This window comes from Onychostruthus taczanowskii, unplaced genomic scaffold, assembly GCF_017590055.1.
Source record: "Onychostruthus taczanowskii isolate IOZ18803 unplaced genomic scaffold, ASM1759005v1 scaffold51, whole genome shotgun sequence".
NCBI lineage: Eukaryota > Metazoa > Chordata > Aves > Passeriformes > Passeridae > Onychostruthus > Onychostruthus taczanowskii.
This window is the reverse complement of record NW_024502680.1, coordinates 4,957,940-4,973,631: the sequence shown is the minus strand read 5'-3', so window position 1 is coordinate 4,973,631 and position 15,692 is coordinate 4,957,940. Positions and strand designations below refer to the sequence as shown.

At 55.2% G+C, this 15,692-nt stretch overlaps 1 protein-coding gene across 1 annotated transcript; it reads right to left on the bottom strand.

The window, feature by feature from the left end:
• Nucleotides 1-527: 527 nt before the first annotated feature.
• On the bottom strand, nucleotides 528-1,434 carry SOX14 (SRY-box transcription factor 14). Its single transcript, XM_041416363.1, has one exon. It carries the CDS (start codon nucleotides 1,320-1,322, stop codon nucleotides 600-602), a length of 723 nt encoding a protein of 240 aa, XP_041272297.1. The 5' UTR covers nucleotides 1,323-1,434; the 3' UTR covers nucleotides 528-599.
• Between the last annotated feature and the right edge of the window lie 14,258 nt (nucleotides 1,435-15,692).

The window sequence follows — 15,692 nt, the reverse complement described above, 5'->3', positions numbered from 1 at the left end:
CAGAAGATTGAGGGGTTTTTAATCAGATTTTGGTAACATCTGTGGGCCAGGAATAAGGGCAGCTGTATGTTCTGTTTCTTAATTTTAGTAAGATTTACTCTGGGTATAAAATGTTAGCCTCAGGCAAAATTTAACTGGCTTAAAAGAAAAAAAAAAAAAAAACAAAACCCCCCCCTTTTTTTTTTTTTTTTTTTTTTTTTTTTTTTTTTTTTTTTTTTTTTTTTGCCTTTTTGTCTTTTTCTCCCCGCTTTGTCCCAAAAGGGCAGTTCAAGGTTCGCTTCTCTGTTCTGTTTTTAAACACATTTACAACTCTTACAAGTGCCGGGCTCCTATCTGCCCCCGCGATTGCAGATCCCCCCCGAGCCTGGGGCCAGCTCTCGTGGCGAGCTTTAGGCGAGAGCATCTCCGAGGCAGCGTCCGCGTCTGTCCCGGCCCGGCGGCGGGCGGCAGAGTCCTGGTTCGGGCGGCCTTTTTTGCTCCTGCAGCTTTTATGTACATGCACACACGGAGGAATCCCAGTTCCAGCTGCCGGCCGGGGTGGGGGGCACACGCACGCACACACACACACACACGCCTGTGGGGGTGTGGGTGGGTGGGTGTTACATGGCAGTCGCGTGTGCTGAAGAATAGGGGTCTATCCCAGTCTTGGTCATGCCTGGGAATAATATGTAGGCAACTGGAGGTTGCAAACTGGAAGCCGACCAAGCGGTACAGTTACATGGCACGACATAGCCCGGGTTAGTTGGCGAGGGGTGAGTGTGGGTGTGTTGGCTGGGGCAGCTCAAGCTGCCGAACGCCCCGTTCTGGTATCCCAAGGTGGAGGCGTAGGGCAGGGTGCTGGTGGCTAAGGTGTGAGGAACCTCAGTCATCTTCTGAATGGCGCTGGAGCTGAACTGGCTGGGGTCAAGTAAGGAGTAAGGTGCTGAGGTGGGAGGCAGGAAAGCCCTGGCCTTCTCCGGGGAGCTCAGCAGCGAGTCAGTGGCCCCCACGGGAAGCCCGGCGGCCTTTAAGGGATCTGTTTCCCCGAGGTAAGGCAAAGGGAAGACATACCTGTCCTTTTTCAGCAGGTTCTTGGGCTTGCGCCGGGGCCGGTACTTGTAGTCGGGATGCTCCTTCATGTGCTGCGCCCGCAGCCGCTTGGCCTCGTCGATGTACGGGCGCTTCTCCGCCTCGGAGAGCAACTTCCACTCCGCGCCCAGCCGCTTGCTAATCTCCGAGTTGTGCATTTTGGGGTTCTCCTGGGCCATCTTGCGCCGTTGGCCGCGGGACCACACCATGAAGGCGTTCATGGGGCGTTTGATGTGGTCGCTGGGCTTGGACATGCTTCGGCCGGGCGGGCGGGCGGGCGGCTCTGCGGGGCGCGGCGCGGCGGCTGGGGGCGCCGGACGGCGGCGGCAGGACGACGAGGAGGAGGAGGAGGAGGAGGAACGGCGGGTGAAGGCCGGAGGAGCCGGAGGAGCGGCAGGAGCGGGCTCAGCTGATCATCACAGGTCCTCCGCCAAGGCCGTCCCCGGCGGGAGCCGTGCCGGGGCGGGGCGCGGAGCAGCGCGGAGCGGCGCGGAGCGGAGGCCCGCGGGGCCCGGCGGGCACTAGGCGGGCGGGGAGCCGCCGGGCGCAGCACCGGGCCGGCGGTGGGGACGCGGGGCGGTGCGGGGCAGTTCAAAGGCGCGGGGCTGCGGCGGGCAGGCTGACATAGCGGCAGGGCGGTCACAGTGCGGCCGGGCGCCCAATCAGCGCGGAGGGGGCCCGCTTAAAAAGAGAGGGAGAGAGGAAGGGCGAGAGGAAGAGGAGGGGAGGGGACAGAGGAGGGAGGAGGAGGAAGGAAGGAGGGGACAGGAGGAACCCCCCCACACACACCCCGCCTCAAACGCGCGGATTAAAAGGAAGGCTTTTGTGAGTTGCTGCGCTAATAGCAGCTGTGGAGGAAGGGGGAAGGAGAAGGGGGTCGTCCCCATCTTCCTCATCCTCCTCCATCCCTGGGGTGCGCGGAGCGGGGCCGGTCCCGGCGCCCTCCAGGCTCCGCCGCCGCCGCCGCCGTCGGGGCTGCGAGCGCTGCGCTCCGCCGTGCGCCCACCGCTGTCCGCTTGCCCCGCTGCCCCCGCCTTCCCCGCGCTCCCGGCCGCTCTCTCGCTCCCCCAGCCCCCGCCTTCCCCGCTCCGCAGCCCCGCTTAACCCCGGGAGCCGGCCCGCGTCCCGGCTTGCTTTGAATAATTGCCTGCCTCCCGCGAAACGCCCGTGGGGAAAATATTTATTAAATGGAAACAATTGTCCCGGCTCCCGGGGGGGACCGCGTTTGTTCCGGGCTTATTGGTTTTTAGCACCTGCTTTGGTTAACAAACCTGCTCCGAAAAGGCCCCCCCAGGCCGCCCCCTGCCCCCCGCCAGCCCGCGTCCGACAGCGACCGGGGAGAAAAACGAGATGTCGGGGGGGGCTCCCGGGACGGGCGGGGGGAGCCCGGCCCGGCCCCTCCGGGGTCCCCCCGCTCCTCTCCGCCCCAAACTTCGCCTCCTGTCCGAGGGCAGCCGCCGCCGCGGGCCGCTCCGTGCCGGGCCGCCGCTCCCGGGGGGTTCTCGGCTCGCCCACCCCGTCCAAATAATATTATTAATAATAATAATAGAATAAACCACCTTCGCCCTTATTTCCTCCTTCTTCGTAATGAATGACTTTCATTTCCCGGCAGAGCCCTGTGCGTGCGGAGCCGGGGAGGAGGAGAAGGAAGATGAGGAGGAGGAAGAAGAAAGGGGCCAAGGATGTGGAGTCCGCTCACCTGGACGGGGCCGGCAGCGCCCGAAGCTTTGGCTTTGCTGCCCCCGGCTCCGTCCCAGAGGCTTTTTTCGTTTCGCCCTGAAATGCGCCGCAAATTTCCCAGCCCGCACCCCCTTGGCCAGAGCGGGACCGCCCCGGGCGGGATCCTCCCGCTGAGGCTCCGCTTCTTCCTCAGGGAAATTTGCCCCCGTCCCAGGGTGGGATCCCCCGAGCTCCTCCCCACCCCCAGCAGCCGCTGATGTTCATATGGGACCCGCAAACAATAAAAGGTGGGTGCGGGCTGCCCCTTCCTGCCGCTGTCCCCCCAGGGTCGCCCAAGACGTGACCCGTCCTCGGGGACCTCCGTGCCACGCGTGGTGCCGGTGACACGGGCAGGGGCTGGGCTGCCCGAGCAAGCGCTGCTCGCCCCGACAGGCACCCGCGGGCTTGGCCCTGGCCGCGGTAGGGTGGCACGCGTGGAAACTTCTTTTTTACCCCACTTTTTCCGTGGAAACAGAGCTATCGGCAGCCCCAGCTGCCGGCGCGTTGCCCCGCGGAGCTGCCGCGCTCAACATCCGCGGTGGAAGCCGCCTGGAGCCGCTGCCCCTCTCCTCAGCAGCGTGTGCCTTTCCCTCCGACGGTAAAAATACAAAACTCCCTTCGTTTTTATTGTTTCTTTTCAAATTCTTCGAAGGAGGGGCAGAAATTGTAATCACTCGTCATCCCTCGGCAAGATTAAACGAGAGGAGCCGGGCGCCGTTGTCAAAAATCCGGGTAGCAAATCGTTCGGGAGGGAGCGATGGCTCGCAGGCTCTGCCTGCTCCCGAAAAGTCTTTCCAATCAGTTAATGCTGCTTCGCAATATTAATGATAAAAAATCGGCAGCCCGGCTTTCATTGGCTGCTGCCTCGCCGTGCTGCAGCACACACGCTCCATCAGCTCGGGGCATTTCGGGCTCCGGTTTGTTCATTTACATCCCATAAATGCCCTCGCTTAAAAAAAAAAAAAAATAGGAAAAGAAAGATTTCCTTCAAGATTCCAACGCTTCCATCCTTAAATACTTAAATACTTCCATTTCCCCCCTAAATCCTTTGTCCTGGAAGGGTGTCTATTGCACTTGTACAGCCCCCGGGGTTGGATTTTATAAACTTTGTGCCCTTTTTGGGGTTTTGGGTTTTTTTCTTGGGGATGGCAGCAATTTGCAGGGCGGTGACTGAAATCCATTTCTCCTAACCAGCTTGTTTAGACACCAAAACTAATGGCGTGATTATTATTCCTGAATGATATCATGGTAATGCAGAGAGATAAGAATGGCCTGATAGGGAAACATTAAAATTATATTCTTGGAGATAGTTCATTTGGGGGAACTTTAAATTAGATGAGATCATGTAGCCCGAGATCCAATATCAGCATAAATAGAGCTGTATTTCTGCCTTCAGCCTCCTCCTCCTCCTCGCGGGAATCACAGTCGGGCTTGCAACTGCCAAAAGTGAGAGGTGAAGAGTGCCTAGAATTTGAAAATACCCCCGATCCAAACTTTATTTAGGATATAATGGATCTTTAAATAACTTTATTATTTTTATGCTTCGGGCACTGGGAAAGGGAGGGGATTTTTAATTGATTTTTAATTGAAGGAAGCACGTTTTGGAAAGACTTCCAGGTTTCTGGGGCTTTTCAGAGGCACTGAGCACGCAGGTCCTGTTTGCTGTTCTCTGGGACCTGGTGAGATTCCCATCACCAGGAATGCTTTTTCCAAATACCCAGAATTAGCTCAGTGCACAGAATCCCACCAGGCATTGCCAGCGATGATTTTATTCCTGCTTTTCCCTCATATCTGGTTATTTTACATGCAAGTACACACATACATTTTGTTATGCGTGTGCCACATATTAAAAAAGACCCTTTTAATCACATGCCATCAAATAATATTTTCTGGGAGAGATATATGGAAAATATATGCACAGAGCAGCTCATTCGGGCAGCAGCACTGATGTGTTCACAGATACTGTGCAGAACAGACTGGATACTTACAGGTTATTCTTTCTGCATTTTTTACAGTGTTTCTTGCTCAGTTTCATCCCCCCAACTCTGAAAAAGGCTTTTATTCAACTCCAGCTATAAACAGTTACAGGGATCCAGCCTCCTGCATGGGGAGATTTAATGGAGCAGGTCACTGCCCTGTGCATCCCTGACAGAAGAGGGGAGCAGTGATGGATGTGGCAGATTGGATCATCCCACGAGCTGCTTGCTCACGCTGGCCAACAAGAGATGCTCCCTGGGAAGGCACATCCTTCCATGGGAGAGAGCTGGAGGATAACTTGCTTCAAAACTAAAGATTCCCCCTGGATTAGGACCTGAGGCAGAAGTTTACAGCCCTTTCCAAACTTAATTTTTGTTCTGCACATTTTATCCGTGTGTGATTCCCACCCCACCCCTTCCTTTAGCACAGTGCTCTGTGTGTTTAGCTCTCATTCCTCACAGGTGATCTGTTCACTGCCCTTTTGCAGCACCGTTTATATTTGTGGCTCGCTGTTAACCAGGAAGGTGATGGATATTTGCAGTGATTTCCCTCCTGGCTCGGGCTCCCTGCAGGTGACAATCCTGAGGTGTGGCCCGTCACCCTGGGGAGCCACCAGTGCTGTGACACCGGTGCCCTGCTGCCCCTGTGGGCAGGTCCGTCACTCTTCACTGGGGTAAAGGTCCTGATCAGTGAGCCAGTGCAATGTCTGACAGAAAAAATATGCCTTAAACTATACCAGCCTTCCCAGAGCACCAAATTCAGCATAGTTGTGCAATTACAGAATCATAGAATGGTTTGGGCTGGGAGGGACCTTTAAAAATCATCAACTCCAAGCACTTTGCAATGAGCCAGGACAACTTCCACTAGAGCAGGTTGCTCAGAGACCCATCCAACTTGAATGTTTCCAGGAATGGGGTGTCCAGAACCTTTCTGGCAACCTGTGCCAGGGCCTCACCACCCTTACTGTGAAAATCTTCTTCCCTCTGTCTCTCTGACACCTCCAGTTCTCTGTGTGTGGCTGTGTGGAAGTGCTGCATTGAGCAGTGAGATTGCAGCCAGGCCAGCAGCCTCCTGGGGTGACATTGTGAGGACACAGAGCACCAAAACCACCCCCACGGAATTAGGCAGCAGCTTGGACTCCACGGAATCCACAAAGAGTCTCTGGGTGCCATCCTGCTGGAGACTCCTGAGGCAGTGCCACCTCTGTGCCATCTCCTAAGGCCTTCCCTCAGCAACTTCAGCAGTTAAACACTGAGTGGCTGAAGGGCTGAGTTCATCCTTCCCAGGGTGTGAAATGCCTGGTGGAAACGCACTGGCATTCCCCTCCCATGCTGCAGACCCCCACGGGTGCATCAGCCCACTGCCCAGGGAAGGGTCCCTGCAGACCCCCCTGGATTTTGCTTTCCCGGCAGCAGCAGCAGCAGCAGGAGGCAGAGCTGATGATTCTCTCCAGTAAATAAGTGTATTCACTGTGGCCATGGGTGTAAACCTGGGGGCTTGACATGGCATTGACTCCCCAGGTATTGTGTGGCCAGGGAGCCTCAGTCATTGTCAGCAGCATGAAGGGAAGGATAAAGGACCTGAGCTCAGGAGTGCACAGCAGGCTTGTAAGGAGAGGCAGTATCTTTTATTAGACCAACTGATACAGTCAGGGAAAACCCAGACAGGTTTCAGGCACATGAGCTCTGAAATAGAAGAAACAACTTTCAAGAAAAGTGCCAAGGCTGAACTGTCTATCTCCCACACTTCCCAACCTCCGCTCCTGGAGAGGCTGACGGCTTCATCACCGTGATCCAGCCATCCTCCCTGGGCTGGGATGGAGCTGTGGAATGGGATTGCTCCCTGTGATCCAGGTGTCCTCCCTGGCTGGGATGGATCTCTGCATGAGAGGCTGACGGCTTCATCGCCGTGATCCAGCCATCCTCCCTGGGCTGGGATGGAGCTGTGGAATGGGATTGCTTCCTGTGATCCAGCCATCCTCCCTGGCTGGGATGGAGCTCTGCAGTGGGATTGCTCCCTGTGATCCAGTCATCTTCCCTGTCTGTGATGGATCTCTGCAAGGGATTGCTCCCAGCCATGCACCAGGCATGAAGAAACACAGGTCCAAAGTGGGAAGAAAAGCCCGTGGTAAAGAAGGGAAGTGACCTGCAGGGTTTGGTGTGTCAGGTGAGCTCTGGAGCAGTTTTTTCTGGATGGCTGACATGAAAGAAGCCTGTGGAAAGAACATGGTGCTCAGGCAGACATGACCAACACCAACTGTGTTCTGCAAACAGGGGAAACACCTACAATGCTGTCTTGTGTTTCTAACACAGATAACACAAGCATTTGAGATCTGGCCACAATGCAAATCTACAGAGGAAAATACTCATTCTAATGATATGTGTGCTCTCAACACCAGTTCAAAGGCTCAGGATTCCTGCAAATCTCTGTCTTGTCCCTGAGTAGCACATTTTGTGTTTGGATATCTGAACAAGACCAATGATGTTTAAAAGCAGCCACCACCAATGTCCCTGAGGGCTGAGGTGCTGGAGCTTCAGAACCATCTGTTGTTTTAGTGAAGTGTTGGTAATTCACATCCACTCCATTTATTTTGGATCTCTTAGCATCACACTCAAGGTGGAGGAGGATTTTTGCGTCCAAACTGCCCTGTGTGGTCAGTGTGTCCCCTCTTGTGAACATCTGCCCCCTCAAACACAGCCAGGCCCTCAGCACAGTCAATCTTCCCACCTAAATGAACCAAACCACACAAGAGCCATAAAGTTTCTTCCCTGCTCTTCTTACAGACCCTGATGTGGCAGAAACACAAAGCCTGCGAGAAGGTAGCACTTGACACCCATCAAAGAGCTGAAAACCAGCCAATTTTTCCTACTGGAAACTCTCCAGACCTCTCCTCACTACTCCTACAACTCATTGTTCTCAGGGTGAAATTCCAGGGGTGGGTTGGGGTATTTTAAGCAGTGAAGGCCATTTCTTCCCCATGACGCATTCCTAGGGTAATGGGGATCCTGGGAATTCCCAGGAGCACCAATGGCTGCCTGCCATAATCCTGGAGAAGTCATTTATCATGTGGTCTGAAATGATCTGGAAAACCTCCAGAGCAGCCAGGATTTAAGCATGATGTTTAGGTCCTGGATTGCTGGAGAAGAACCACAGCTGTAAGAGATTCTCCAGCAAACAAGAGATGCTCCATGCTGTCCTCTGCTCCATGGCAGTAAGAGACAACCAGAAGTGACAGATGCTCTTCTGCCTCAAGCCTGATTCCCCCCAAAGTCTGTGCAGGGCACATTGAACGTTCCGGTGCCATTGCAGAACCAAGCCTGCGTGGCAAACACAGCTTTGAGTTGAACTGGTGAAACCAGGCCTGAGCAGCCACTCGGTGCTGCTGTTCTGTGAAAACTCAGCTCTGCCACTGACCTCACTGAGTGAGCCAGCTCCGGGAAAACCACAGGGCACGTATCCACCCAGGCAGGCTGAAAAGGCAGCACCTTCCATCCAAACGCTGCTTTACAGGAGCCCAGATGCCTCTGAGATGTCTTTTGTTTCTTGCCAGATGTTTGTGGTGGCATCTTGGAGCAAAGCTCCTCCCTGGCTCATCCCCAGCCTGGGAACTGCCCTCAGAGGCTCAGCAGAGCAGAGCACCTCGAGCAGGGAGGGTGTCCACACGCTGCACGTAGGCTCTGTGCAGAGCTGGTGTTTGCTCTGAGCTGTCAGCTGGGAGTCAAATGCCCTGGCAGAGATCAGGGTCTGGTGGGGAGGCAGCAGTGGGTCCCCAGCAGGGAGGGGAAGAGCCCCCGGTGTCCTCGGCAGGCCTGCAGAAGCCGTTCCTCAGAGAAGCAGCAGGGCTGTGGTCTCCAGCCATGCAAAGGTCCCCAGCACCCTCCTTGGGCATGGGAGTGACCTCCTGCCCAGCAACGCTGGGAAACAAGTCTGGAGAGCCAGGAGAGAGGGAAACTTCATGCCATACTCAAAAAAATGAGTCACCCAGAGGGATGGAGGCAGTAAATATTAGGATGAAGTAGCCCCAAATCTTCTAGACATTTGGAGATCCCCTTTGGTGGGGCTGCAGCTTGGTTGAGATCCACCAACCCTGCTGCAGGACTGACATGAGGGCTGGGAGCAGAGCTGCCCCGGCTTAGAGCTTCAGAAGGAATTCCTGGTTTGTGCTGGACATGCCCTCTCCTGCCCTCCCCAGCCTGGTCCTGCTCATTCCACCACAGCATCCCTGACTCAGGGCCCTTCTTCCCTGGCAAACAGATCCCACCCTCCCTCCCTCCACAGGAAACTTTGGGGGAAGTTTCAGGAACTAACTTTGGGGGATGGTACAGATTGTATGATCATGGCTTGAGGAAATTATTATATTTTTAATTGAATTTTGTGTGCTATGCACAGATACTACAGTAGTGGGCCCTTTATCAATTGTTAACACGAATACTAATGAATACTAATGCTAATCATTTGTTTCTGGAAACAAATACAAAGATATTTGACGGGAGGGGAAGAAAAAAAAAAACCTCTCTGAATTTTAACAGCAAAAATAATGAAATGCACTTCAGGCCGGTGGTGGCAGAAGACAAAACCCCACAGTTACAATCTGGTGACACTAAACGTGAGATATGAACCACTCCGGCACGGCAGGGCCGGCCTCCGAAAATGACTCAAGGAACAACTCCAACAACCTTGGCCCAAAACTGCAGCGGGCGCTCCCCGGAGCCACGTGAGGACAAACGCTGCAGGGCACAGCCACGGCTCCTCCTCCGGAGCCCTGCGGGCACCGGCACCGGCACCGGGACAGGGACCGGCCCCGGCACCGGGACCGGGACTGCTCGGTGCCCCCGGAGCGATGCGGCCGCTCCGTTCTTTATCCCTCGCGCTGATTTCCAAGGCGCCCATCTCCCTCCAGCAGCTGCTGGTGCTTTACGAGGTTTGCAGATGAAAGCCAACGCTATTTCCACCCAGCCAGCCCAAACGGGAAGGCGCGCTCAGTAACCCTTTCCTAACCCTGGAGCCAGGGATTCTGCGGGGAGAAATTTAGCCGGCAGGAGATTCCAGGAAGGGCAATTAATGAAAGGCTTGGATGAAGCTTGTCTTGTATCTCGTTCCAAACACGGCCATAGAGGTTTGCACCGGGGCGGGGGAGGCAAACGTTAAAGGCAGGGCCTGCTCTGGAGCACACCCAGTCTGCAGCACCTGCGAATTTCTCCCCCAGGATAAATAACTGAGGTATCTCCGTCACTCGGGGCTGTTCAAATTATTCATAGCAAATAAATTACCAGGTGTATTTAGTCTGTTGTCGTCCCCCCCTCTTTTCCTACCCGCTCATGAATCACTTGGAAATAGATTCTGATTTCTGCAAGTGTGTCTATTAGTCATGATAAGGAGCCGTGGCACGGCGCAAGCAAAGGCGGGTGGCCAATGGGCTGTGGGCAAAGGCTCATTACTGGCCCTGAGTCTGCATCCCAGTGGTGATTCAGCTCCTGCTTCCGAGACCGACTGGTGTTTTCCCCCCTTCCTTTTCAAAGAGCAATGGGAGCAAGAGGAAGGACGGCAGAGATGCTCGGCTCAAACCTGCTCTGGCAGGCAGGAATCCCCTGCTTCTCCTGCAAATGGGGCTGCTCCAGCGCAGCCCATGAGCCCTGTGGGGTTGGTGGTCCTCACCAATGCCACTGTGACACACAGGCGTGCCGGTATCCACCGGTGCACCCCACATCTGTGGCCAACCAGCGCTGCCCTGCATCTCCGAGACTCAGCTCACCTGCAAGATGTCCTGCACTACCGGCCAGAACATTCCTGGGAAGATGCGTGAAGGACGTTTCGTCCTCTCCTGTCACAGGGTCAGCCAGCCCCAGGCTGTGCTCATGGGAAGCAGAGGATCGGCCCTATCTCCCTTTGCCTCCGGGGGCAATTCCCGCCCCGACACACAGAGCGAGGCTGCCCTGGTGTAGTTCCAGTGTTCCTCTGCCTGCGGATGGGGGGAAAACTTGTCACGGCCGGAATGCAATTCGCACGCCGACCTGGGCAGCCTGGAGAGGTGAGGGATGCAGGTGGGAGGAGAGGAGGAGGAGCTGTGGCCGCCCTTCCTCTGCGGCACGTGGCGCTCAGGTTCCAGGGAAAGGGAGACGTGTCTGATTACTGGGCAAACAATAGCGAGCAGCGCTGTTTAAACACATCCAATTACCGCTGTTATTCAGTGGGCAGAGGCCGATGTGAGAATGCAAACACAGGGAGAGCAGAGAGGTCCCTGCCTGGGAAAGCTGTAGGAGCCTTGTAACTCTCCCCTCTGAAAAGGGATTTAATCAGCAGCTGCTCATTGGCAGGGCGAGGAGGAAGAATGAGCGCTTTGTGCACAGCACTGACTTTTCCCACTCCCTGGGGCACGCAGATAACTCCCCTGATCACCTCCGTCCCCTGGGAAGCGCTGCTTGATGGCACAGATCGGGCTGCTCCGTCCAGCCAAACACCGCCCGGGGCATCAGCCCGAAAGAAACATCTTCATTTCCCTCTGCTGCTCCGGCTCTGCTGCGATCCAGAGGTTTCTGATGACCAAGAGATCCCTCAGGCCCACCAGAGGTGCGGGGGGTGGAGGACTCTCGACCACCCTAGCCAGACCGTGCCATCCTCTCCCCTCCCAGCCGCTGCTGGGTTTAGTTCGGCAGTTTGGCCTCCGTGGCTCCTGCCCAGGAGGAGACATCAAGTTTTGGGACCAAAGGAGTTGCCATGGCCAGTTTCACCAGTATCAAGGGAACTTAGCATCAGCCAGCTCGGTGGCTCCCTTCCGGCTGCAGTGACACGAGCAGCATCACTCTGCCGCTATCATCCATTTGTCCAGCCGCTGGCGTCCCTAAATCCCAGCGGAGCCTTTTCCGAGAGACGAGCCCCACCTCAGCCCAAAGGACTCCATCTGACCCCTCGGCGCGGGGAAGGTTCAGTGCAGACGAGCAAACCGGTCCCACGTGCTCCCCAAAAGGAAGAATTTCCCCGATTTTATAGGATTAACGCTCTCACCAGAATCACAGGTGATTATTGCTCCCTTCGGTGCTTTCACATGGCTTGGAATAACGCCCCAGGGATCCATAACAATTAACCGACTCCAGCATCTCACGCTGCCGTCAGTCAGAGAGGAGGAGAGAGCCCCCAAAATGAACCAACAGCAGAGGGAATTAACAGTTTAGTCCTTTTCTTTGCTGTTATTCCCATGTTAACACCGGAGGCTTCCCCCGTGGGATGACAACAATTTCTGCTTGAGCAGAAATTCACTGACATAAAGTGGAGACTGCACTTTTATTTCTGTGCACGCACTGCCCTTCGGTGACACGTCCCCAAAACCAACTCCAAAGAGCAGGAGAAGTGGTTCTTCCTTCTTGGGTGGCTTCTTCTGGCTTTGGGAGCGCCCGAGCAGGGTTCCCCTCAAGGCTGAAGGTGTGCTGAGTCCCGAGGGAAGGCAGCTGGGCTGTGCCAGGGCTTCTGCGGATCCCATCGCTGCCCTGACACGTGCGGGGAGCGCGCTGTTTTCTTCCCTTTACGGAGAAGGATTCTTTTCCAGTTAATCAGTCCTGCCGGTGTATTTAATCGCTGCCCAGGGACTCTCTCTGAGTCATGCCATGCTTTAGTGGTTACCTGTCAGGTACGCGGTGCCGTCGGGGTCACAGGGCTTCCCTCCCCGTCCTCAGCAGGATCTCAGGACAGAACGGTCCAGGGATAAAGTGGGATGGGAATGCAGCCCCCTGGCACATCCCCAGGTGAGAACTGTTCCTGCCTGGCAGCAAAAAGTCTGCAAAAATGGGATCTGCTCCAGGTGATCTTCCAACCCCAAACATTCCATGAATCTATGAAAATGGATTGCAAAAATCCTGCCCGTTTTCATTTTCCTGTTACAGCTCCAAAATATTTGTGTTTTGAGTCCTATTCCCTTGGAAGGGTGTTTTTTTCTAATACAGGAATTTTTCAAGGATGCAAATGCATTTTCTGTTTCCCTTGCAAACCAGGAATGATTCTCTGTGGGAAATTTTCCCTTTAAAAAAATGGCTTTACCAATAGCTGCGAACTCAAATTAGGGTGAAATGCAGGGGATATAGTGGGGATGGCAGCATTTATCTATTTTAAGGTGCTTTTTGGGGAAATAAAAGCCCTAAAACACTGGAGCCACAACAATTTAGCCTCACAGCTCAAATAAAGGCAGAAGTAATGGGGGCCTGCAGATGGTCATGTCCAACGTGCTGGTGTGACAAGGCAGCAATTTCCCCATTCCAGAGTGGGGCTGGTGGCACAGACCACCTTTGTAGAACACTCCCACTCCCACCGGTGTCTGGGAAAGGTGTGGATTGCACAGGCAGGTCCTGGCTGCTCTGAAATAGCTCAGCACCACTGAAGTGAAAGGAGCAGCTCCAGACTGCAGCAGCAGCCACGGCTGGAGCTGCCAATCCAAGCTGCCTGGGACAGGGAAACAGCACAGCAGCTCCAGAGCCTCGAGGGGAGGATCCATGTGTCAGGCTGTGGTGAGGTGCCAGAAACATCTTAGGATGTGCTGATAGATGAGCAGAGTTTAAAAGTCTGCAAGAATAAACCTGAGAGAAGTGCACAAGGTGGAGACTCAGCTGTGTGAGAGCCCAAAGAGAAGGTGCAGATATCAGGGAATCAGAGAGTCATGGAATGGTTTGGGTAGGAAGGGACCTGAAAGCCCATCTGGTTCCAGTCTCATTCCATGGGCAGGGACACCTTCTGCTAGCCCAGGCTGCTCCAAGCCCTGTCCAACCTGGCCTTGGACGCTTACAGGGATGGGACATCCCATCCACATCTTCACCTCTTGCAACCCCCAAACCCCACATCCCAGGGCTGGGGCTGCCCCTCAGCAAGCTCCTGTGGGGTGGCAGAGCTGTGCCACTCTCTCAGGTGCCACAGGTCATCCCTGGACCCCTGACACAGCCCCCAAACCCTGCACGAGGCCTTTGGAGAGCAGGGAGCGACTCTGGGACGCTCTGCCCGAGGATGTGGCTGCTCAGCCGCGGTTTCCCTCGGTGCGAGCCGCCGGCTCAGCCTTTGCGCCGTGCTCTGAAATCTTCCCGGCGAGTCCCCGGCGGGAGGAGAGGGGCTGTGATCCCCTTCTCCCTCCTCTTCCACAGGAGCAGGGCTCACCCCGCTGCTGCCTGCCCGCCGGGACCAGGAGGGGCTGCAGCGGGCTGGGCTGGGCATCTTTTCTTTGAAGTGGAGCGAAATCCCAAAGCTTTCATTGGGAGAGTGCAAATCGCTGCTAAAAGCTCTCCCCTCTCTGACCCCCTCTAGGAAACTAATCCAGCCTCACCGGCTTCACCAGCTTCCTTTTGTTTTTTGGTTGTTTCTGTTTTTCTTTCCAGTGTTGACCTTTGCGTTCAAGCGTAGCAGACTAGAAACAAAACCGCAGCCCCCTTCAACCAAGAGGTTCATTATTTATTTAATTTTTTTTTTTTTTTCTACACTGGTTCCCCTATTTCTGCATAGTGAACACACTCTCCAAAGCTCCTGGTGCTTGGATTAGCTAAAACAGATTTTTGCCAAGCATTACTGAGGTGACTTTGGAGCTCGGAATGAGGATGATGATGGTAATCAGGGGGCTCTGACAATCAGGGTGCTCATTCGGCTCTGCTAGTGAAAGGGAGTGAGTGTATCGCTCACGCTGTCACACAGCCCTGAATCTATCCAAACCTGGAGTGCACGGAGGGCAGAGGCCATGGGGCCACCACATCCCATGTGATGGCTACAGGACAGGTCTGTGGCCACCAGGACAAGCGACAGCTTTCCACAGTGACCATCATCACAGTGACAGAGGAGGGGAGCATAGGGGACAAAGAACTAAACATTTTCCTTGGCCTCGCAAGCAAATCCTGGAATTCCTGAGTTTTCCACCACTGCCAGGCTTTCCTCCAGGGCAGGTGGAGCTGCCAAATCGCGGCTTTCCCGGTGCTAATCTGGGGAGCCGGGCGCGATTAGCGCGGAGTTGCCCCGGGGCCCGGGGGAGCGCAGGACGCATCGCTGCACTCGCCGCTCCTGCCTCCCCCGGCCCCGCCGTGCTAAGCGCGTTATCTGTGCAGGCCTTGTCGGGAGCCCTTGGAGACGGAGCTGGAGCTCGGGCAGTGCCGCATTCGGGCTGGGGAAACGCAGCTGGGAGAGCTGGAGTTCTGCACCAGCCGCTGCTGCTCTCACCGCCTGGGTTTTCCCAGGAGAAAGCACCAGGCTGGGACCCCTCTCTACCCCATCCGATGGCAGTAGTGCCTGGTTGTGTCTGCAGGGTGATATATCCCTGTAAATCTGCCTGAATTTAAGGCAAAATGAGATTTCAATTGCCTTCCTGCATCCTCCCCACTCACCCAAGAGATCCAGACTTAAACCTGCTGGTGCAGACCCCTCTGCAGACTTGTGCTGGGTGCCTACAAGAAAAAGACAGACTCAGGTTGTGCATTAAAGCTACATTGGGAGGATTTTGCACGTGCTGTGATGCCTCTGGTGACTTCTCCAAGGGTCTCCTGCTCTGGAGAGTTCTCAGAGCTGCTCCTTCCCTGCTCCTCTTGCTCCGATCCCAGGCACTGCTGGCCCTGAGCCTCCTCCAGCTCCAGGCACAGAGAGGTGACGCTTCTGTTGTTCTTTACTCTGAGCCTTGCCTTTGGATCTGATGTCAAGGTGGCTACTGGGATTTGCTGTCTGCTCCTCCTCCGTTTTGTACCCCTGCTCCAAGTTTCTGGATTTCATCTCCTTCCTCCTTGCCTCCTTACAAAAGAACAGCAACACTCCCAAAACGTGTCCCACAGCTGGAGGCCTGACTCGCATTTCACACAGCTGGAGGCCTGACTCACAGCTGCTCCTCCTAACACCTCTAAAAGGCAGCCTGCCCTGAGCCCTCGTGTGACAGCAGCACACAGGGACGAGTCCAAGGCAGCACAAACTGGGAACTCCTGTGGCCT

What these genes read in the sequence shown, in the direction of transcription:
- SOX14 (XM_041416363.1), bottom strand. Translation starts at nt 1,322, where the DNA reads ATGTCCAAGCCCAGCGACCACATCAAACGCCCCATGAACGCCTTCATG.